Source organism: Vicugna pacos, chromosome 5, assembly GCF_048564905.1.
Source record: "Vicugna pacos chromosome 5, VicPac4, whole genome shotgun sequence".
Classification (NCBI taxonomy): Eukaryota; Metazoa; Chordata; class Mammalia; order Artiodactyla; family Camelidae; genus Vicugna; species Vicugna pacos.
Window position 1 is genome coordinate 66,600,224 of NC_132991.1, and position 24,558 is coordinate 66,624,781.

General features: G+C 41.0%; 1 protein-coding gene across 7 annotated transcripts in view; it reads right to left on the minus strand.

Annotated features, from left to right (window-relative positions):
* PARD3B (par-3 family cell polarity regulator beta) overlaps positions 1 to 24,558 on the minus strand; it is a 948,983-nt gene that overhangs the window by 299,148 nt on the left and 625,277 nt on the right. For all 7 annotated transcript variants that reach the window (XM_072961414.1, XM_072961413.1, XM_072961408.1 and 4 more), the window contains 2 exons: positions 7,967 to 8,173; positions 6,800 to 7,037 (listed from right to left, as the gene is read on the minus strand). In XM_072961414.1, the coding sequence (XP_072817515.1) occupies positions 6,800 to 7,037; positions 7,967 to 8,173 (445 nt within the window). The remainder of the gene's footprint in view (positions 1 to 6,799; positions 7,038 to 7,966; positions 8,174 to 24,558) is intronic.

Consider the following 24,558-nt stretch of genomic DNA (forward strand, 5'->3'; position numbering starts at 1 on the left):
CACTGCTGGCCATAAAAAAGTAGCATTCTGAGCCCAGGCCTGCGATAGTAATAATGAAAAGGAAAAAAAAAAGGGTCATTGCTCTTTCAAACTCAAATGAAAAATTAAAATTACTAGGGCACTTAGCTCAAAGGAAAATTGGCAAATTAACAAAACGAAGAAACAAAATATTCATGGCTCATACTGTGAAAGAGAAAGTAAATAATTTCAGATGGACCGTGAGGTGAGAAAACTGAGTTACCAAAGAGGCAAAAAATGAGCCTAACTAAATTGCAGTGTTTCCGGCTTCTGTTTCTTTCCTCTGCAATCACAGCCAGCCATGCAGGAGGACGGATGGCCACGCCGGCAGTAGCCTTTGACATGCAAATTTATTTTTTTTGCCATACTCCTATATTTCTTTCAGACTCAATCTATGCGGCCATTTTACCCTGATCTGCAAGGCTCTGTGTCTTCCATGTATTTCTGTATCCAGCTTGAAGCTGAATTACAAACTCGGATCTACTTTGGCTTTCGTTTTTCATATGAAATTTCACGTTTCAAACTGGCCTCTACTTCATGAAACCAAGCACCTTAACGCTGGCCTTTTTGCCTTTGGGGAAACGACTGTTACAAGTTTGCTGGCCTGGCTACGCTGGCTAGGTCACCTCTAGACCCATCAAGTTGAAGGGATAACCAGACATTCTACAACCGTTGCCTAGAAAGAGGTAATGACAGGCTCGGCTGCATTACTCTCATTGTACACGAGACCTGCAACAGCCCTCAAGGGATCAAGGTAAGGAGGAGAAATGTACGACAGACATGCCATGCTCCCTGAGATCTAACTACTCAGTCTACCTAACCTAATTTAAAAATCAAGTCAAAATGTATCTTTGGGCGTAATGTATTATGAGGCGGTCCAATGAAATAACTCTGAGCCATGCATTAAGAAATATCAAGTCCAAAACCCATCCATCCAGTCTGGCCTGAAATACAGATAGGAAAAGAAAAAAAAAAAAAGAGCACAAAACAAAAAACTGATTCTCCGTTTAAGTCCATTTTCTATTTGTATTCAGCAATAGAAAGTTTGCCTTCCACCAAGAAATAAAATAACCTTTGAAAAGAGTTCAGGGCTCCATTTACAAAGGGGTGACCCAAAGCTGATAATATAAATGACTGAAAGATTTTTGCTTTGTCATTCCTTCTTATTATAGTTTATTATGCAAAATTGTGCAGGCTGAGAAAAAAGACAGTATGTCCACCTGAAATACATAATAGCAATTGGAGGGAAAATAAGACATCGAAGCAGAAATTTAGTGGGCTCCACGTCAAAGGCAGTAGATGGTGATTGGCTGTCTGGGGTGAGGCCTTGAGGGATGACAAGAAAAGGTGCTTACCACGCCAGGCACCACACTGATAGCTTTGCTCACAGAAATTGCTTAACTTAAACTTCACAACAACTTGGAGAGCATGTGTTATTAGCTACAACTTACTGATGAGTGGACCGAGATTCAAAGGGATTCATGAAGGCCTCAGAGCTTGTAAGGGACAGATTTTCAACTGTTAAGATTTAATTTGGTGGTGGTGGTGGTGGACGAGAGAGAGAGAGAGAGAGAGAGAGAGTGAGAGAGAGAGTGTGTGTGCGTGTGTGTGTGTGTGTGTGTTCTTTGTAAAACACTTCACAGCAGGATGCCATAATACAGAGTTTTCTAGTTCCAATAAGACATACACAGGCACACATACCTCAGAGATACTTCAGGTTCAGCTCCAGACTAATGCAATAAAGTCAATATTGCAATAAAACAAGTCACACAAATTTTTTGGTTCCCCCGCATATATAGAAGTTGTTTACATTATACTGTGGCCTATTAAGTGTGCAATAGCATTATGTCTAAAAAACAATGCACATGCCTTAATTAAAAAATACTTTATGGCCAAAATATGCTAATCATCATCTAAGCCTTCAGCAAGCTGTAATCTTTTTGCGTTAGTAACATCAAAGGTCACTGATCACAGATCACTGTAACAAATATAATAATGATGCAAAAGTTTGAACTATTGCAGGAATTACTGAAATGTGACACAAAGAAGTGAAGTGAACAAATGCTATTGGAAAAATGGCACCAACAGACTTGCTCGATGCAGGGTTGCCACAAACCTTCAATTTGTGAAAAATACAGTATCTGCAAAGCAAAATAAAGTGAAGCTTAATAAGATGAGGTATGTCTGTAGTATGTGTTAGTATAAAATGAATTAAACAGATGCTTTAGCATTTGCAAAGCTTAGAAATAAAAAGGTGAAGCCTCTGGATTTTGAAAAATACCCTTGTCATTCGGGTTCATGGTTTAGGTTTTTCAGTGTAGAAACTGAACCAGTGTATTCCTGAGGTATTCCTAATTAGCTGAGTTAAGAAGAAATAATAAAGAATATCTAACTGATGGGCTGGGAGGAATGGAGTTAATTCAAACAGCTACAAATCAAGTTCACCGTTTAGATTACAGACCAGGTGTCTTCAGAATGTTTACTTCAGGTATGATAGGGCTTTGTATACTAAAACACAATGATTTGGGCTTGCTTTTTTGTTATAGGTTTATGTGAAGTTGATTTAAAAATAACCTTCCATATTCATATCCTGCAAAAAAGAAAAAAAAAAAAGCAGGCGTAAAGTGATTTGGCATTAGTACCACAGTGTGCTAAGTTCTGATAAGGTATCAGCTGGAAATTCAGTGTATCCTGGGCAGATGCACTTTGTACGAGGCTGGCAGACAGTCACTGAAGGGGAGAGGACACCATCCCTTCTGACTTCACCTTCCTCACAGCATCTACGACAGCCTGAAGTAATCTCAATTCTTTTGAGTGAGTTGTTTATTCTCTCTCCCTCACTGGAATGTAAATTCCACAAGAGCCATGGCCTGGAGGTCTTGTCCGGCGCCATATAAATTGACTGTTGGTTCCCTTAAGTTGACAAGATACTGCTTTGGCCCAGACATATCCTAGGCAAATACCCGATCACTCCCTGGGAAATTCACCGTTACAGGTGGTTTAGATGTTTTGTGATATTTTGCTTGTTTTTGTTTTAAACTCACCACAGGAAATTCAAAAGTCTTAGACTTTTCCTTCCTTTGGTAAGATTTAAAAAAAAAAGGACCATCAAAGCAGGGACTTTACTGCTGCATGCTCAGTGCCTAGAACAGCACCTGACGTAAAGTAGGCCTTTAATAACTGGTGTTAAGTAACTGAAGAGTAACCATGAATGTGCTTGGCCAAAAGGAGGCATTCAATATATATTACTAATCAAATGAATATGGGCAACATATATACTGAAAACAGAAATGAAATTCCTATGGGCAGGCTTTACACTTTGTTCTTTGTTGATCCATCAGAAAAGGAGTTTCCCAGGCACACTTCCCTTGAGAACCAAGTCACACCAAGGGCAGAGAATAAGGTTCTCAGTTGCCATCAGGCCTTCCCATTCGCATCCAGAACAAATGGATAGTCCAGAGGTCTCTGAAGTGAGCGGTCTACCATATCAAGAGGAGAACACAGCAGCTACGATATAAAGGGATGGATTTTAGATACACATCTGCGACAGGGTTCAGTTTAAAGAATGTAAGGATTGACAAGGTTATCAAATAATTAAGAAACCAAGAATGGACTTTTGAGTTTTCCACTTGAGACAGGGCAAGATTTTCTCAGCCAAAGGATACCGATCTTCAGTCCTTAGAAAACATCTGCCTGAGCCCAGGAGGGCGCTGTGGGCCTGACAGCCACGGGCTTGTCTACGGAGGGGCCTGAACTTCCCCTAGGGCTGCAAGGGACCACCGGTGGTCCTTCCTGCAGGTACAATGAAACCCACTGATCCTCAAAAATTCTCTTTCAACAGCAGGTCAACAGAGGATACAGGGAAATCACCGAAGTTGGCAGATCCTTGAGCTGCGTATTTTCCCACAACGATTCACAGCCTATGTTAAGAGCCACAGTTGAATCTGCAAAGAGGTAATCCTGAAACCAGCAAAGTGTAAGCATCCTGGAACCAGACAACACATATGAAGACGTGAATTAATGCGATCCCCCCGCCCCCTACAATCTTTTCAAAAGGATGGGGAATAGGTGCTGCTCCATGTCATCGACACAGGGGGTCCGGCGAGTGCCAGGAAAGCACACAACGTTCAGCTTTCCACAGGCAAGACAAGGCCCCTGCTAACACCTTCGCACTTCCACGATGAGTGGCTTGGTGAGGAGAGGGAGGCAGAAACTCAGTGGCAGCTCGTGCCCTTGGCCAAGTGCCACAGTACGTGGTAAAACTGCACTACCTCCATTAAAGCCCTGCACTCAGGAGAGCGTCTGTGAGACGCAGATAATGGAAAAAATGATACACATTTAAACCACACATCTAACTCCTAGAGATCCTTAGAGCAATCCATCTTTTTTTAAATAAGAAACTAAGTCAATAGCATCTGAGCAGCAGATGAGAATTCAAGCAAAATCTGTTGGCTAATGGTAACAGCTTTTGTGTTCTTTGTTGTTGAAAATGCGCCTGTAGCAGCAACTCCAACATGCTCACAAACTCAGATGCAAAAGGCTATGGAAAACAGTTGCTATTTTTACACCAGAGAGAAAAAAATCAAACACCACCTTTCAGATCTTAATTTTGCTAAAACAGTGAAAGGAAACAAAATCCGAGTTGCTGCATGTCTCAAGGATCTAGGACCTGCGATTTCTACCCGAGGAAAATACAGCAGATATTGGACAACAGGAAGAGGCAGCTCTGGACTACAGGCAATGGACTATGACTCTCCCAAATCAAATCTCCTGAAATCAAATACAAAGTTAAGACTTAATCTATTAATAGTCAAGAAAATGGGTATGTGACAGTTTTTCTACTTACTTTAGTTAAATCTTTATAGTTTTTTTTCTTTAATACCTTAAAGAGGATTTTTTTCCTTATAAATGACTATGATATTTTAGAAGTCATAATAATGATGAAAATAGCTATATGGCTTTCTATTGATGCTGTAAAAATTAACCACAAACTTAGTGGTTTAAACAGCAGAAATGGGCTGAAGTTAAGGGACTGGCAGGCTGTGTCCCTTTCTGGAAGTTTTCCAGAGAGAATCCATGTCTTTCCTCTTTCCACTGTCTTAAGACTGTCCACAATCCTTGGCTCCTAGTCCCTTCCAGCCACACACTGCATTTCTCTGATCTTTCTTCCATGGTCACATCATCCTTTTCTACTTTTAAGGCCCCTTTCTACCTTGGGCGCACTGGGGAAAATTCAGGATAATCACCTTGCCTTAAGGGCAGCTAATCAGCAACCTAAATTCTACCTGCAGCCTTAATTCCCGTTTGTCACACACCTCACCTACTCACAGGTACTGAAGACTGGGATGTGGACATGCTTAGGGAAGCCACTATTCTGCTCATCGCAACAATTAACACTTACTGAATGTCTGTTATTTATCAAGCACTGTCTTAAGCATTACCTGTAATTAAGCAACTATAATTCTCATAATCATAGCAGGTTCTATCGTTATAAGAAGATGCTCTGGAAGAAAGGCTAAGCCATCTCCAACTGACATCATCCAGTAAGTCTGGGGTAAGGAGACTCCAGAATTGTGCTATCGGACGTCAGAGGTTAAAAGTCAGAGTGTCTTAGGAAGAGAAATAAATCTCCTATACCAGTGATTGATGCAGTAAGGAGCCCCCTGAAAAGTCCACCAAAGTGGTCCACAAAGGGTCCCCAAATGCCAGAGTAAACCCAGATACAGCAGTCAGGTCAGACTCTGTCCTTGTTTTAATAAGGCCCTTCCCTTCCCCTGGTTCCAGAGACTGAGAAACAGGAGAAGGTGGGTCCTGCCTCCCACCAGACTGCAGGGCCCTCCTTGGCATTGAGGCCTGAGGGGCAGGGAAGAAAAAAGTGGTGATTAGCATTAGATGGTACATTTTACCCCCTGACAAGGTGGTTGTTTTAATACCCTAAAGTGATCAGGAAGTCACTCAGAAAACTGAGATGTCATCAAATTGTGGACATCTTGACGGTATCATCAGGGCATATCTGAAGGCAGCTGTAGGGAAAGAAAGAACGCTGTTTCCTGACGGCACCCTGCTGAGCCCCGCCTGGTAACGGACTGACAGCCACAGGCATCCGTCTCACAAGCCTGCTGAGTCAGGACAGCAGGTGTGCTAGCCCTGCTCTCAAAGAGAGGGAAACGACACTCAGGGAAGCCCAGCAGCTCATGTGTGGAGGCTCATCGGTTCAGACCAAGGCCCTGTGACTCCAGACGCAGTGACATCTCCGCCGCACCACAGTGCCTGTGCGGGTGACGGCCGATGCGCCCACAGACCGGCTGAGCACAGGCCTAGAATCACGCGTGGAGGGGGCATGGGAGCAGAGTTGAGGCTCATGTCTCCCGTCTTCTCTACTTCAAAGAGGGTGCCCTGGGGGGTCACCAGCTGAGGACTCCCTCGCCTCTTGCTTCCCTTATGCTGACGGAAGCAGCGCTCCCTTCAGCCACAGACAGCTTTGGTACCCAGGGCTGAGGGCACTGGCCACGCCTCTCCCAAGGGCTGGCCCTTGACAAGATTTATGACAGCTTCCTGTCCTCACCACGAGCTCCAGGAACCAGCCAACAAGGCTCCTTCCACCTCCGCAGAAAAGGAACAAGTACATTCACAGTTTAGACTTCTACGCATCTAGCTGAAGAGGAGAGAAAACTTGCATTTTTTTTTTGAGTGCACACAAATGAGTGATTTCACCAGGAGACACAAGAACAAAGCAAAACCAAACCAAACCACCAACTCTGCCTTCCAAGCAGGTTCCTACCTCAGCATGGCACCCAGTCCCTTCCTCTTTATTTTCCTTCCTGGGTCTTCGTTTCCCTCTTTCTGCTTCTTCTCCTTGCCTTTCAGTTTGCCCTTTTCCTTCTTCTTCTCCTTCTCTTTCGTTTTTTTGCCTTTCCTGGCTTTATTTTCCACATTCTCCAGCTCAGCGTTCCCCTGAGGGGCAGATTCACAATTCAGAGCTCCTTGGTCAGAGTGAGAGCTCTTATCAGACAGACCGTCTGTACAGAGAAGAAAAAAATCAATACACACGGTCAGGGGCCCTTACTGTTAGTATCTCAAGAAAAGCTGAAATGAAACAACAAGGTCCTACTGTTTAGTACGGGGAACTATACTCAGTATTTTATAATAACCTAAAATGACAAAGAATATGAAAAAGGATATAAATGCACATGTATAACTGAGTCAGTGTGCTGTACACCAGACACTAACACAACACTGTAAATCAATTATACTTCAATTTTAAAAAAAAGTAAGAAAAGTTACAACGTCAAATACAGAAGAATGAGTAGAAGTCCTCTGGAGTTCTACGCTGCCGCGGGGCGATGAATAACCTTTGAAGAGACAACTGCCTAAATCGTTACTTCAAGCGAGGTTTGATGTTGGGAGTGGGGGACACTGGTTGCTTAGCCAGGAATACAAAAGTTTTGATAGGTGGTAAAACACGAATTTCTCTGAAAGCAGCTTGTTAACCTTGATCAGCTCAGAAAGCCAACGTGCTGGGAAACAATCCGGGTGAGTTCTTTTCCAGGAGAGGCTTTCGTGTACAAGTCTCACCCAACTGCTTCTCCCCAATTAATGCAGCCAGTCCTGGGGTGGAGGCTGCTTCTAATGACTTGAATAAGAATGTCAAGAAATGCATACTTAGTGCTCCTGCCCTAAGGGTAAATGATAGTTGGTCCTTGTCGGAAATTGAAGGAGAACATTTCTTTAGTGTTGCACTGTAAAATAAATCGCATATTGCGTTATCCAATTCCACGTTCGTTAAGCCAAAGGGCAAAACACATCAGGAAAATGAATGACTTTTAATATCAAAAATATAATTGTGATCCTTAAATCATTTTTCTCTGTAGTTAAGCACCCATTCTTGCCTATGATTTGCAGATAATAAGGAGGAGAAGAACCCATTTGAGGAAGCGCGCTGCCTTACCAGCCTCTAATTCTTCGGGTCCATCGTAGGACTTGTCAATCGCTGCTCGGAAGCTCTCGTTGCAGCCCCGGCCGCGGACCATGTGCGGTCGGGGCCTGTGGAAGGGAAGCTCGTTCTTCCTGACCTCAGCCACCGCAGTCTGCAGGCTCTCCAAGGAGCTGGACTTTTTCAAACCCAGAGTTGGACCAAAATCTTTGCTTGGAGATTCTGGAAAAAAAAAGAGGTGGGGAGAGGCAAAAGGTCACTCTTCCCCTAAGGAGGCACTTGGGTGCAGTGGGAAGGCTTGTTGTTTTATCTCAAAAAGTTGGGGGTTATGTGGGTGGGACCTGGCATTAAATCCCAGCTTTGCTACTTTTTGTGACTTTGAGCAAGTACTTTGACTTCTCTGAGCCTTGGTTTCCTTTTCTATAAAGTTGTGGGAAGATTTAAAGTGATAATATACGTCGTATATAGAAATAAATATGCACGCGTATGCGTATGTACGCACACACACATATACATGGGTTTGAGAGGTTAGAGCAGTCTACAGAGATCAGAGGTATGTGTGTACATGCACGCGCGCACACACACAGAACACCTAACATAGTCGGCGCTTCTCTCACAGTCCCCATCCCCAGCACTCCCATACATTGTCACTTTCACTATTTTTACCATTGTTTTTAGAATTATTAAGTAACATACTATGCACAGAAATCAAAGAGCACGGAGGTGACCGTAATCCGTGTGGTTAAACACTACCTTGCTCTCGTGCTGTCACCGTATGATGAATGCAACTTACTTAGTCAATGGATAAATAAAGCAGAGCAAGAAAGAAAACAGCTTTTCTCTGTCAGTGAGTATTGTTCCAAAGGTATTTCTATTTCAATTTGGGTGTCTAGAAAAGGGGCCACTTTCTTTGTATGATACAAAATTCTAAAAAAGAAAAAAAAACCTAAGTGAATTTTAATGATTTGTGCTCTGACATGTAGTATTTCCCATTGGCACTGTTCGTCTCAGCCTGTATCTGTCCTTTTTCACCCATGCCTTGCCCTCCTTACCCGCCCACAGCCAGGCTCCCAGTTGTCCATAACGGGATTAGGCTCTATAAACACCAGCAGCACAAGGCTCACTGTAAAGACAGAAGGAATTCCAGCAAGGCTCTTTTCCACCAGGGCCAAAGCTCATGATGCTCTCCAGTTACAAAGGAGGCTTCTGTTATGAAGGTGCTACACTTGCATTTCTGGAAATCAACCACTTTGCAGTTTCTCAATAGACACAGATTGAGTACAATGAGGATTATGTGCGTAAAGCACCTACTTGGATGCCCACCACCTTTTCTTACTCTGATCCCTATTTCTGCGTCTACTAATGCTGCCACCATGGCCATCATCACTGGCTGCTTAACAAAATACTAGGTAACACGAGGAATAAAAAGAAGTACAGCAAAGGTGTAATGCCTACATAGACACGTATAAAGTTAAAGCACAATACGCATCCTCCCGTATGTTGTGACTATGTTAAAATAGTCAAAATAATGACAATAATGCGAATAACTAACAATGCAGAGTGTTTATTTAGCCCTGTTCTAAGGGCTTTGTCTATATTAACCTACTGTAATTCTTATAGTTGTGTTCCTGACAATACTGTTTCCATTTTACAGGTGATGAAACTGAGGCACAGAGCAGTGAAATACCTGGTCTAAAGATACACACCTATTGAGCATCAGAATCAGGAACTGCCCCTGGGCAGCCTAACTCGGCCCCTTCTGCTCTGTATGGCCTAAAGTTGTACTTGGCCTCTGCCCTCTACTTGATTATGGTGAAGCAACTTAAAATGGCCTCTAGTGGTCCCCAGCTCTACAATAAGAGCATTAGTCTTGATTAGCCCTGAGCCTAGTCAAGCAGACAAAATGCAGAAACTTATTGTTGTTTTATAGTTTCATCATTAATTCACACGAGGCAACTCTGCACTTTGAACCATATCCATCCATGATGACGATAAATACTGCATTTCATAAGCAAGAGTCTATCATCAATAAATGCAACAAAGAAGGGACTAAGCAAAAAAAAAAAGGTTATAAGAAATTTCAGGGATGAATTTCAGGTGCTACTTGCAAATCATACATAGGAAGAGTACACTGCTGCTAAATCCAGAAAGAGGCGTATTTCTTACAGTCCCAGGAAGAAAGGTGAGTGGGAGAAACAGAAACTGAATAAGATCATTTCTGACAAGAAAACAAAAAGCAACACAGAGGCTTGGGGGTATTAAAGCGCCAGTAAAAGCTTTGGAGTTTGCAGAAAATATTCTACACCATCAACCCCTAGGGATCCGACATGAAGTCTGGAGAAAACAGGAGGATGAAAACTATCTGAGAAAGCCCAGCTCCTCTGTCAACAACAGTGCCCATCTTTTATTTATTAATTGCTATTCGGGAGATTATATTAGAGCCCAAACTGTAAGTATTCACATCAACCTTCAGCAGTAAATTCCAGGGAACATGAAAGTGAATGAATCATCCAAGATACAAGGCGTGTTATCTAAGAGGAGTGCATCGAAAGCTCGGCAAGAAGTCATTTGTGAGAAGGAACAAATACACTGTTACTCATTCTGAGCAAAGTGAACGTTAAGGATTCATGGGTTTTGCAGGATTAATAGAGCCAGCAATTAATTCACTTTACATAAATAGAAGTCACAAATTAGACATGTCAACTAATGTTGGCCAAAATTATAACCTAGCTCTAGTGGATGTAGTGCATAGTAAAACTAAAAGCAAAAACGGCAAATGAGTCTTGGCTATAAATGTGGACTCAAGGATTTTCAGTCTTGAAAACAACATTCTTATTTATTTCTAGGGAGTAAACAGGACATAGTAGTGGAAAAAAGACTGATGTTAGAGAGGAGAATCTGAAATCAGGTAAGTCCTTACGAGGACTTACAGGTGCACTAAACTGACTGAATTGAATCTCCAACTGAAAGGGACCTTGACTAGGGTTCACGTTTCCCTTGTATGTCCACAGCTTCTGAGAGAAGGTCAAGGTTACTGGTTACAAGGGATTAATATGTCAAATGATGGCATCAGCACTAAATTTCAGCAACACACTTGAAGTCAAGTCTTCTACTCTGTAAAGACTACATCGGGTACCATAAATTGTCACATTCAATCCCTCTTCCTTCTTCCCGCCCTCACCAATCCCAGCTTGGGTTGACACTGCATTGGAAATCCTGTAGCTTTCAGAATGGGAAGATTCACTGTCTATTTTTAGCCTAACCATTTACACAAATCATACTTTTTTTTTGGCTCCCACTAAAAGTAGAGGTCTCTTTGAAAGGGTAAGATAAATTGAGTAATTAATCAAAATCAAAACCTCCGTCACTCTATCCCACTGAAGTCATCCCAAAATATGATGATCCCTCACATTTGCGTCTGTAGCTGATGTGACATTGGCTGTGGCTGACTTTAAGCAATTGTTAGAGAGTGATCTCTGAATATCACGTGTTATCAGTCACGAGGTGGACTGTGTTCAAATTTGAGCATTTACTTGTCCCATTTTGAGTATGTACAGAAGTCATCTGAATATGACTTTTCAGTGATTTCCAGGCCAGTTTAAGTTACTTGCAAATGACAAGAAATAAATCTTTTTCCCTAACTTTAGTAGTAAGGCTTTACATTTTTAACTTGCGACTTCTACATTCAGTGACTATGTTCTCTAAGATCCAGATAAACTTATCTTTCCATCAGAAACATGTATCTGACATTCACAAATTTCTCGAAACAATGATACAATGGTTACCAAAGGTACTAAAAGAGGAAACTTACATGATAAAAGTTATTCTTAAAGTGGTCTAATAAAACTGTTCTTAAAAGTTCCAAGCGCCAAACTTTTCCTTAAAATAAAGGCCTCATAAAGAAACATCACTGGAATATTTTTTTTAAAGATGCTATAGCATTTCTGAAGATTTACCTGTTTCCAAGTGAAGGACTGGCTTGACTTGGTCCTGGAAGCCTTCCCCATACAGAGGAAAACTTTAGGGCCATGTTTTCTGGCTCCACCAATCCTCAGACACAGCCACTGCTCTCCACCATCCAGAAAAACAGTGTTACGAAAAGAATGAACACACACACCAAGGCTAAAGGTTCAAAGAAATTCTGCCACCACTTCTCCATGGGCATGAGAGAGGTGGTGAGAAGGGCAGCAGAGAGCCACTGGCAAAGTGGGGAGGGCCCTCTACAGGACAGTCTTAAAACAATGTGGAGCCATGGCCCCAGCCTTGTAGGTAGAAAGTCCCACTTCAACATAGTATAAAACAGAAAGTCCTTCCTGGAGGATTGTTTGGATGTGGACCTCAGTTCTGATTCAGTCTTGGATTCCCACTTCTGTCCTACAGCTGAGAACTGCTGGTGGTTCCCTGCAAGGCAGGTACTAAGGAGAACAGAGAGTAGCGATTAACAGTGATGAAGAGGAGAGGCTGCGGAACATCCCAGCACCCCCCACTCTGCCACTTCTTGTTCGTTCGTAACCCTCCTGTGCCTCAGTTTCCTAACCTGTAAAATTCGGAGAAGACAAGGACGGAAGAATGTTGGACACATAACAGGCACTCGTAAAGCAGTGGTGGTGAGTACTGTCACTGCTGCTTTTGCAGCAACTCCAAACATTTGAGTAAGTGAAGGTCTAGCATGATTCCTTGGGTTCAATCCACCACTGCATTTCTAAACACAGCCATTCCTTCTACAGGAAGCTGAAAAGAGCTTCATAAAGAAATACCATCCTTTCTTTTTTTATTCAAAAGAACTGATTTTCCCCAAATAATTCCTTACAATTTTTTTCTCTTGAAATAAGGCATATATATCCATCTGCTCATCGCATAGAGAGGCTCTTCTTGGGAAGATTAATAGTGGAGAAGTGGAGTCCTGGATACCCTTCCCCTTAGGCTATAATCATTTAATTAGTCTGAGATTTCATTGGCAATGTTTGAACTTCCCATTCTAGCATTAAAATCTTGCAATAAAAGAATGCCTTAATCCAGAAGACCAGTAATTGGATCCTCCATTATTGATGAAATTGCTTCCAATCCATTCTTATTAAAACATAAAGAATTATTTGGGGGAAGGTACTCACTCGCAGATACACGGAAACTTTTTCTCCCAGCTAGAGCTTTACAATTAGCAAATACTTATGATAAATTAACAATAAATAATGCATTAATTTGTGCATTTCAATAACATCAATGGCCCACAAGGCACTTAGTGAAAATTAATTAAGCTAGAGCCCCTCCCTCTAAAATAAAGGAATTATGCCCAGTAGTAAACTGGGGATCAAAATGATTGCAGTGTTATCCAGGGGACACAGCATGAAACTTGAGAGGCCATGAATTCGTCAAGATAGCTTGCTTTCACTAACAATTTGGCCTTGCTGTATTACGAGCAATGAACTTGGGCAAATACAAAAGAAGTGCTTTGCTTGCTTCATGGGGAGTTGTGATGTGAAATTAATAGCCTTAAAACTCTTTGAATGAAAAATTATTATAAATTCCAAGTAGGAAGTCACACCACTACTTTATTCTGCAACACATCCCACTTTGTCTTTTTATTTTAGATTACACTTACTGAAAATTTTGTATGTTTGATTTTTTTTAGTAGTTTTCCCTAGAGGCAAAATGTCTTATGTGCTTTAATAGATATCGTTGCAAATCCATTAGCCTAGAAGAAAATTCCCCATAATATCCCAATGTATAATTTCACAAATTATGTTATCTGTGCTAACTGTGTCCATAATGGGCCTAATTACCTTCTTGCCTATCTCAGTATTCCAAATATTGATCATCATTCCAAGCTTATCACAGGGCCCCCGTTTCCTATTCATTACCAGAGGGCACAATGTAATCTGATTTATACATTATCTGCTGTCATTTGGATCTCAGTTCTTTTACTGGCAATTTCCAAGTTCTCTAGGAGCAGAGTTTTTTTCCTTTTAAGTCTCGTAAATCCCAGGGTCTTTTATCATTTCCTGAAATTCGTGTCAAAATGTTCAATAATGAACTTCTCATTAAGATTCATATATTTGCATAATCTTCCCTACTCTGTTTCCAAACATTGTCTATTTTATGTCTATTTTAAAATGGAAATATCTAGAGAAAATTATGGGAAGATTAGGTGAACAAATACGGCCAATGCTTTAATTACAATTGTGGGCATGGCTGTCCAAGTGACTTCAAATCTCTAAGTGTTAACTCTTTATTTTAATTTTCTTCACTAAAAATTCCTTCTTTTATGAAATGAAAGTCCAAATCTAATGCCATATATATATGTATATATATTGCTGGACTCAAATTATATCCAACAAATGTAATGAATAGTGAATTTATTACACTGAAATATTCTCGTGACACTTTGCTTTTTCTATTATTATTATTTCTTATCCACTTTGTGGGTAAGAAAATGGACCCTGTGGTTCAATTTAGTAGGTAAACTATTTTTTAAAAATATGTATGACCATATCTCTGGGTAGATTCTCTTAAAGCAACTGAAAAATCCAGTCGAACTCATTTTCAATAGACTGGTTTGTTACAATCTTTTGTTGTCCTTGTCTTTGCCTTATCAGGGTTACTCCGCTGCTTTAAAAACAACAACAACGATGCTTCCCAAATTGGCATTCAAGATAACAATGGATTTAAAAATTATATAAATAGCACTGGTTTCTGGAAGGGAAATGTGGCTACTTAAAGGGAAAACACTTTTATTATTTAACTGGGAAAAAAAGACTCATTTCAGAGTGAAATAAACTAAAGGAAGTGGCAAGCTCTCCTCTCTGTAGAGCAGAATTAATAGGATCGATCAGGGCCGCCTACCATTTTCTTAGTCTTGTTGATCTTTGTATCAGTACAGAAAAGGACTAGATAAATATTTGTTATAAGAATAAATGAAGGTGCAGGTAAAGGGTGGCTACAACACATGGATGGCCCTTGTCTCCAGAGTCTAGAGGCTACAGGGAGTCAACCCCACAATACACCCCACAATTGCTTCATGTCCTCAAAGCGCGCACACAGCCTCGGATCCTTCTTAAATGGACCCTTCAGTTCTTTGGTGTCACCTTCAAGGATCTAATCATTTCTGCCCTACCTATAATTATTCATTCATCTTCTCTATGTTTTGTCTTTATTTTTATACCAGTCATTCCTTTTGCTTAACTTTTCTCCTTGTAATATCAACCTTGTCTGCCATTTCTACCTGCCATTTCTGCCTTGTCTACCTCCTTACAAGCATGTTGAATAGTCTCATTTTTACCCACTGCCAAGAACACCCTGTTTGTCTTCCAGTTCCTCCCTGTATATCTTGGTAACAGGCTTTTCATTCAGAACACAAATTGTTTCAGTGATTTCCACCCCCTACCCCGTCCCTTTCCTTTTACCACTTATTTTTTGTATGTCTGGCTTCAAGAGGACATCTTGACCTTATGCTTTTGATTGTTGAGTGGTTTATGTCTTATGTGGGTTGGATACTGTCATACTCTCAAAATAAAGTATGCTATAACGGATTCTAATAAGTTTTTTAAAGAACCATTAGTGTAACTAAAAGGTCAAACTGATGGGCCTCTTGGATGGTGTCCATATGAAGATATCTTTGCATGATGTTGTATAAACTGGGTACCTGTATGTTTTTAGGGCCAAAAATTATTTTCATATTTTTTACTTTATTATTTTCTCCCATTTCATAGCTAACTGACTATTCTAAAAAGGAAAACAAAGCCAAATAAAACTTCAAATTTTCAATTACTCAGTTATTATTTCCAGAACTGATAGAAAGTAAGGCTTTTCAGTTTTGTGTTAAGATGAATAACAATCTCTTACTAGATACACTTTAACTAAGGTTTCAATCTATGTTAAAATGTCAAGCCAAAATCAAGTCAGCTATCAATGTGTCTTTACTGAGTACTATTGGTCGCTCAGAGCTGTGCTACAACCTAAGAGGAACAGAAGACAAGAGCAATGGTAACTAACATCTCCCTGTTGCTTATTATTTACAGAGTTCTTTTCTGTACAAAATGAGGTCACATCTTACACAACTGATCTTACCCAAATTCAACTGTTCGTTCATGTCCAGAGAGAGCTACGAAGAAGAGGGAGGAAGGGCAGGGTAAATAAATTAGGTAATGAGAGCAATTTTACTCACTATTGCTCTCAGTGAGAGCGTGCCCCAGAGTGAGTGTGTGTCTGGGAGAGAGCTGGAGTTAGGAGAAAGGAACTGTTTCCTGAAAGTCTCTGATTTTTTTTTTTTCACCCTGGGTAAACATTATTTTATTTTTTTCATTGAGATACAACTGACACGTAACATTGTATAAATTTAAGGTGTGCTATGTACTTGATACATGTATATTTCTATTTTTGATTTTGATTTGATACATGTATATATTACAGAATGATTTCCCCAGTAAGATTAGTTATTACCTTCATCACTTCACATAATTACCATTTTTTCATGTTATGGTGAGAACATTTAGAATCTACTCTTTTAGCAACTTCCAAGTATGTAATTCAGTGTTGTAACCATAGTTACCATGCTGCACATTAGGCCTCCAGAACTCATCACTGTAAATTTGTAGGCTTTGACCAACATCTCATTTTCCCCATCCCTCAGCTCCTGGTAACCACCATTCTAGTCTCTGTTTCTATGAGTTTGCCTTTTTTAGATTCCACATATAAGTGAGCTTCTATAGTACGTCTTTATCTTTCTGACTTATTTCACTTAACATAATGCTCTCAAGGTCCATCCATGTTGTCACAATGGCAGGACTTCTATCTTTTTTATTGTGGAATAATATTCCATTGTGTATCTATACCACCTGTTCTTTATCCATTCATCCACACGTGGGTTGTCTGTCTCCATGTCTTGGCTATTGTGAATAAGGCTGCAATAAATGGAGTAAAAATCCCTCTTCAAAATAGTGATTTTGTTTTCTTCAGATACACTCATGAGTGGAACTGCTGATCACCTGGTAGTTCTAGTTTTCATTTTTTGAGGAACCGTCCCCCATAGTGGCTGCACCACTTTACATTCCCACCAGCAGCGCGCAGGATTCCCTTTCCTCCACCTCCTCGCCAGCGCTTGTTACCACTTGTTTCTGTGGTAACAGCCATTCTAACAGGCGTGAGGCAATGGTCTCTGCCTGCCGTTCATGCCAGGAGCATCTTATCACAGGGAGTGTGATTCATGGGTCTCAAGATTTTTATCTTTGCTGTGTCTCCACCCTTAAACACAAACCAGGCACTGAATCTGCTGCTGGACTGAAGAAATGGCTATCTGTTGGGAATAATTTTGTACTCTCTACTTGAAGGTGAATCTAGGGGACTTCCAGTAGTATTTGGTGGTTTCCCTAACCCTGATGACTCGACCATTCCTGAGAGGAAGTGCTTCAGTGCTCTCTCTTATGTAAATCTCAGAAGAACCACTCAACTCAACATTCTTCCCATTCTTCTTTTAAATACCCCGAGTTGGCAGACAAGGAAAGGCTGGCCCATTGACTTGGCAGAGCTACACATATGCTATGTCTGAACACGCTAAAGCTCCTCTCACCATCTCTGATGCCTAGAAAAGAAAGACAAGGTACCTTCTTTCCTCCAAGCTGTTATAATCCATGTGGCGAGCACAGACGAACACACATGAAGTGATAACCGCAGAGAACATAGAGTCGTTCCCTAATGTTTATGACGTATCCATCTAAAGGTGATACGGAGCCACAAGTTTTAGGAAATAAGATGTTTGATTCCTAGTTTGCTCTGGAATTACGCTTCCAGTGGGGAACATGTTATCTCTTCACTCCACTAATTAACGGCCTCTTTAGCATCCACTAAAAATTTAACCTTTAAAGCAACACGTGATACAAGCCCGGGTTCAGATATCAGACTGCTTGGGTTTGTGTCCCAGTCTGACCTCTGTACTAACTGTGTTAACCTGGGTGAGGCTTTTGCCTCTCTGTGCTTCACTTCCCTTATCTGTAAAGGAGAGAGAATGTAGCGCCTCCCTCGCAGGGTAGTTAGAGGATTATCTGATCCAGAGCTTGAACGTGGGGCCTGGCACACGGTGAATGTTCAGTAAACATTAGTTTGTACCATATGTCTTCTTTCACGAGCAATGTTTACACTCATTAGGAGGATTATCTACAACCACCAGAATGCCAGGAGGATTTCTGTTTCTATGTCCCTACATTGTGGGCCTGAGTCATCATTAGCTTTAAATTTTCACTCTTCATTCAAAACTTCTACTTTTTTTTTTTTTTGGTTTTGTACTGGTTAACATTCTTTACCACTTTTTAAATCATCTTCTGTACATTTTACTTCCTTCAATAACCCCAGTAAGCTTATTTCTTACAGAGGCATTTTCCATAAAGAAACCAAGTGTTCAAATCACTCGATGACAATACGACACTGGGGACAGCAAGTAAAGGGCTGGTTCATTTCTTCCACCAGCCAGGTGACTCTTCTCCCTGAGACCGACCCATGACACCATCAACCAAGTGTCACACCAGACAAGGTCACAGACTTTTGGGATCGTTAGTCAACAGGCATCTTGGTGAATGATGGAGCTGAGAACACTGACATACAGCAGACTTCAGGGCTGGAGTAGTTTAGACTTGGGGAAGTCCAGAGAAAAGAAAGCACACTGGGATCTGGGGTCACAGGATTAGGCTTCATGAATGAAGTGGGACTTGTCCTAGAACATGGATCAAATACACTGGAAAAGTGAAGGTAACCATTACTCCAGTATAAGGGAAGGAAAAGCATGATGAAAAATCCTGACATGTCTACTTGATGGTGGGGACATAGGATGGATGAACGGTAAGGGGAAATCGGAGATTAGTGGGAAATGTGTAGGGATGGAGGAGGAAGAAAGATAGGAAAGGTCTCGACATCTGGCTAAGAAGGTGTGACTCAGAGCAGGGGGCAACTGGAAGCCTTTTAAAATTTTTCACCAGAGAAATGACTTGATAATATTGTTAATGGAGGAAAAATAATCTGGAAGAAATTTATAGGCCAAATTAGAAGGAAGACTAAAATATTTTATAGCAATGAAACTCCCTGCTAATAAAATACCTTATTCTTTACTTTCTTCCTTTTCACAATTGTAATGCCAGACTTTTGTGAAGCAATTTCTTCAAAAACATTTTTTGTATCGTTCGTCATCTGTCCTCACAGTGAACAAGAACTTTCCTCAGATTTTTCTTTCACCGGGTGGGAAAGTCTGAAGACATGTGTTCTAGTCTGCTTGGTGGGGAAGGGACGCTCAGAGCTGTGCCTCGGGGACTGGCGAGGATGCGGGCACTGCCTGTCAGCCCTCAGCTTCCTCCTGCCAAGGCTAAGCTGTGAGTGTCATGCCCAGACCCAGTGCTATCTCTTCGTAAGCACACTTTACACTGTATTTTATAATATATAATGATTAATGGGCAGTAAAACTAATAACATGGGGACACACAAAATAAATGAGGTGGCAAATATGAAAAGGAAGTCCCACTTAATGTTGTTGTGAAATCTGACAACACGCTGCAGCTTCCCTATAACTCAGCCCGCGGAGCCCTCAGCAGCAGGAAAGAAGGTTACAAGGAGGTGGTATTTCCATTAATAACACCCCCTCAGGGAAGTCTGTGATCAGTCTTTTTTGTACTGAAATTCTTGCCGGATTGTAGTGAAAAGTTAGGGGTACCTGGAAACAATGCTTTACTCTGTCTCAGGGAAGCTCATGGAGAAACAGAAAGAGCATCTCCAGTCTCCAGCTATCCTGATCTGTCCTTTCTGCCTCCCCCTGCTACTGCCAGCCACTTCTCCTCCCTACCCAGTAACCACTCTTCCCCCTGGCAGGGGCGTCCTGACTTTCCATGAGTTACTGTGCCTCCCTTCCTCTCACCCAGGAGTATGCCTCTAACCCGGGCATGACTGCTCAGGGTATTTCATCCCCCTGGTTGGTTCAGGAGGAGGCTGCTGGCTAATTAGAAGTAATCCTGGTAGAGTGACCAGGACAAAGTCATCATGTTTGCTGTGTGGTTGCTGGGTGGATAAACCTGGAGCTGCTGACAGCCGCCTTGCTTTTCTACAGAGTTCAAAGAGAGGAACTAAGGCTGGGAGAGAGTATTGCTGACATGGACCCTGGATGTAGATACTCCTCTGAACTTTTCAGTGGCTTGAGTCAACAAATTACCTTCTTCGTAAGAGCCAGATTGAAATTCGTTTCTTTCGAGTGTAACCTAAAGAGTGTTGACTTAGTACCCTACCCTCCTATATCGCCTTCACATAACAAGCGACCAGGTCGTTCCTACTCAGGTCAGACAGATGCTTGAAGAACAAGAAGGCCTGTTCCTTGGCTACAATGCTGGTGAAAGGATGGATCATAAGCACAGAGCTGATAACAGCAGTGAGATGTGTGTCTGACGCTGTACCAGAGGCGGGCATATTCTCATCTATTACAGGGTGGGTTTTATGAGATATAAACTTCCCAACAATGAGAAGAGTTGTATTAAATTGACTTGCTTAGCTTGGCCCCTGACTCCATCATGAAAGAGAGGACCATTCTCTAAATGATTACTAATAACTACAGACATACTACTAATTGTTACACACTTTAATAGAAGGGCTTTCAAAAGATGAATACAATCAGTCCTTGCTATGGCTGACCAAGGGTTCAAACAACCTATCTACAACTGTGCTAATTAAACATATTGTTCTGAGTTTTAAAGACGTAAGAGTAAATCTGGTATCACTTTTAGCTGCCTATTCTTCCCACCGTATTCCCAGGGCTACTCAAGAGACCTCACATTTGGGAAGAGATGGAGCTGCCTCACAGGGAGGAGGTATCTGTTTCTGCAGAAAGGTTAGTGTTGTGCAGGTGTGTTCATTTTAAGCTTCTCCTTCATAGAGTTTCTAAACAAACTGTGAATTACGAACTTCTCTGTAAACTGACTACAGAAATGCTGGACCAAAAGTAAGCAGTTGAGGGTGGTTAATGATAAAGATTTTGATGCTTGAGGCATCATTGGTGTGGACTTGGAACTGGAAGACTTGAAATCCAGGCAAGCTGTTTAATCTCTCTGGGCTTCAGTTTCTTCATTAGCAAAAGTGGAAAATGAAAATGATTATTTTGAGGATGATAATAATGATGATGGTAAAAAACACCAGCAGCCATCTATACCAGGCATGTTCTGAGTACTTTTACAGATACATTCATTAGCTCAACTTATGAGGTATATACTACTGTGATCTCCATTTTATAGTTGAGGAAATGCAAGCACAGGTAGGTGAAGTACCTTGTCTAAGTTAACAGTGATGCCATCTCATGGGCTTTTGTTGTGATCAGATGAAATTACACGTGTACAAGAAGGTAGCAAAGCTGCAACGTACCATGCATACAGGTCAAACTTAGTATTAATAAGAAGAAAAGGGATGTTTTCCTCTACATCTGTCATAGATGCTGGACTGAAATGATCAAATGAAGACAAAGAGGGGTATCTCTTTGTGAACACCTGCTCACAGGGCAAAGCAGTCTGTCTATATGAAGAGTCAAATGCAGAATTCAAAAGGACCCCAAAACAAGGTGGGATAAAGCAAGACATGGAGTCAATGGTGGGAGTCAGCAGACAAAAAGACTCTGGCCTGACCTGGACCTCTGAAAACTGAGCAGCACCAGACAGACTGAGCACTGGTCCAGGAGCCAAGGCAGGGGAGAGGTGAGAGCAGAGGCCGGCCGAGGGCAGCAAGGCCACCAATCTGTCTACTGCAGAGCAGTCATATGCATGGAGATGAGGAAGGGCAGAGAGAAAGCAAAGAGAGTGAAGCGCTTAGATGACCTGAGGCACGGTTGACCCCAATGGCAGTACGAGGTCTCTGAAGTCTGAGGCTCTGTGTCCAAACACAGTAGCTCAAATACACTCCTTCACTATTGCTGTGGGTAATAAACAAGGCAGGGGGCTTCTAAGGGCACCATGCACTAGGTTGAACTTTTTCCCTGCGTGTGTATGACTGAAGGACCTAAAATTGGGATGGATGTTTTGTTTTGGTTCAAAAGCAGTAACAATAGCTATCTTTATTTAGAAATTACTATGTGATGGGCGCTGTGCCAAATGCTTATAATCTCCTAAACAGACCCAACAAGGAGGTATTATCATGCTTCGCCTTTTATAGATGTCAACCTTCCAGACCAGAAGCCCCAGTTCTGTGTCAAACATTACAGAGCCCTCTTCTACTTTTAATAATTAATTATAATAATAATAAAAAATTTTGGCTTCTCTAAAAAGTGTTTATGTCAAAAAAGAAAGCACTCCTTGGTTCACCGCTAATGTTCCCACATACATGAAAAAGAGCTGCCTTTGCTCTTATGTTTGAATCAACTTTTGAGCAAAGTGTCGTATTTTTCTATTCCCTGCTTAATTCTGGATAAGAACTCAGGAGGGAGCGTGTGATGCATCATTAAATAGTTTTTCCCATCATCTTAGGACTGAGTTATTGGCACTAGATAATAGCCATGGGGGGAAAAATAAATGTTTATGATGATTTAAAAGACCAATTATAAGGCTTTGCCTTATTCCTTACTCAGCATCCTGCATGGCATGTAAAAACGGCAATGAAAAAATTACTACATTTGAAATCTTAGCTGAGCAGATTGTCAGTTTTCTGTTACACTTAAAGAATAAAAAACATTAGGATACCATTAACAGTTTCCGAGTGATGGAGGCAGCGCGGGGTTGTTTTCTATTATTATTATTACCGCCATTAGTGGGTCAGAGCCTTCGAAGGGAGAGAAGCTGGGGACAAGCCAGACACTTTCAATACAGCATTAACTCTTTCAGGTCAAAAGGGGCCCATTTAGTGGACTGGAACAGTCATTTAATAAATGATACCCTCGTGGCCTCAAAGAATTTATCTCCTGTCCAAAGAGTCTCCCTTACATATTGCTATTTTCTATATGCTATCCCACTAAATATTCCAGTAAGAGAAAAGGTTAATTTGCAGACAATTATTTAGGGAGGAGGAGTGCTTTCTAAAGCGGAAAAACAAAAACAACCCGTCACAAGGCATCAGCCACTGTGTGCAAATCTGGAGCAGGATAATGAGCCTCTGGAAGTAACAGAATTAAGATGAAAAATCAGAGGTGCAAGATGGAACGATTTTCTTTCAAGGGAAGTACCTGGTGAAATAATTTTTCTCCCAGCGTTCCCTTTGTGCAGCTTATATGTGACTCAGTACAGCATATCCAGTCTCTTTTCAAAAGTTAATGTCAGCTACAAGAACAATCTGCTTTCTTGATTTAATTGCATAGTTTAACCTCTGACATAACCTTTTAATTCACACCATGACAGCCAACCCGACAGAAAGTTTTTCTAGAAATCTGAGTAGCTTCCCCAAGGTAACAACTGCGTTTTCTCTTGTGGGTGCAGAGGAAAACATTTGGCCCAAGACCATCAAATGCAGCATGGCAGCTCTGCCGGCAGAGGCAGCCAGCTTACCGCGGGGGAAGACGGGGATGTACTAGCGTATCTGGTGTCTTAGAAGTGGGATGCTCGTCAGCGTGAATGTGCTTAACACCACAGAGCTGCACACTTGAAGACGGTTAAGACGGTAAATTTATGTTATGTATATTTAACTACAACTAAAATTCTTAAAAAAGATCGGATGCATGGTTATCAAAAAGGGATATTGAAAACAAAAACAAACAAACAAACAAAAACAAAGCATAAATACAGGACAGAAATAGACTCATGGACAGAGAATACAGACTTGTGGTTACCAGGCGGGTAGAGGGTGGGAAAGGATAGACTGGGATTTCAAAATTGTAGAATAGATAAACAAGATTACACTGTATAGCACAGGGAAATATACACAAAATGTTACGATAAATCACAGAGAAAAAAATGTGACAATGAGTGTGTATATGTCCATGAATGACTGAAAAATTGTGCTGAACACTGGAATTTGACACAACATTGTAAAATGATTATAAATCAATAAAAAATGTTAAAAAAAAGGGATATTGGTCACACGACAGCTTGGGTAAAGAATGTGTTTAGGTCCACCTTGATTCAAAAAAGATTATAGAAAATGAAAACACTAAACATTTTTGCTGCTGTTTAGTGAACTGAATTAAATTAAATTTAGGGGACTGAATCAATGAGAATGCCTAACTCCTTAACGAGCTCGGACAGAAGGCTTTGGCCAGAGTCATGTAAAGAGTCCCACATTCTCAGGCCTTTGGTTTCTATACGAAGACCAAACAATGATTTGGACAGTGTGAGATCTGCATCTATTGAGTTTAGGCAATTTTTTAAACTGAAAGATGGTAAAATTCTGATGTTGTTTTAACCCTGATTTTTTTTTCCAAATTACTAAGAACGTTTTTCTTATTTTAGTGATTTAAGAAACATGATTTGGGGAAGCAACGTAATTTTAATAGCAAGACATTTAAATATATTTTACTTTTCTCATTTAAGTCACTAAACTATCCAAAGAGGGGGCAAATATTAAGGATTATCTTGTAAGTATCACTCAAGTTATTAAAAATACTTAGCTTCTTAAAATGCTAGGACAGAAGTCTCTGGCCATAGGTAGTGTAAGGATTCTTAAGCAGACCATCATTAAGG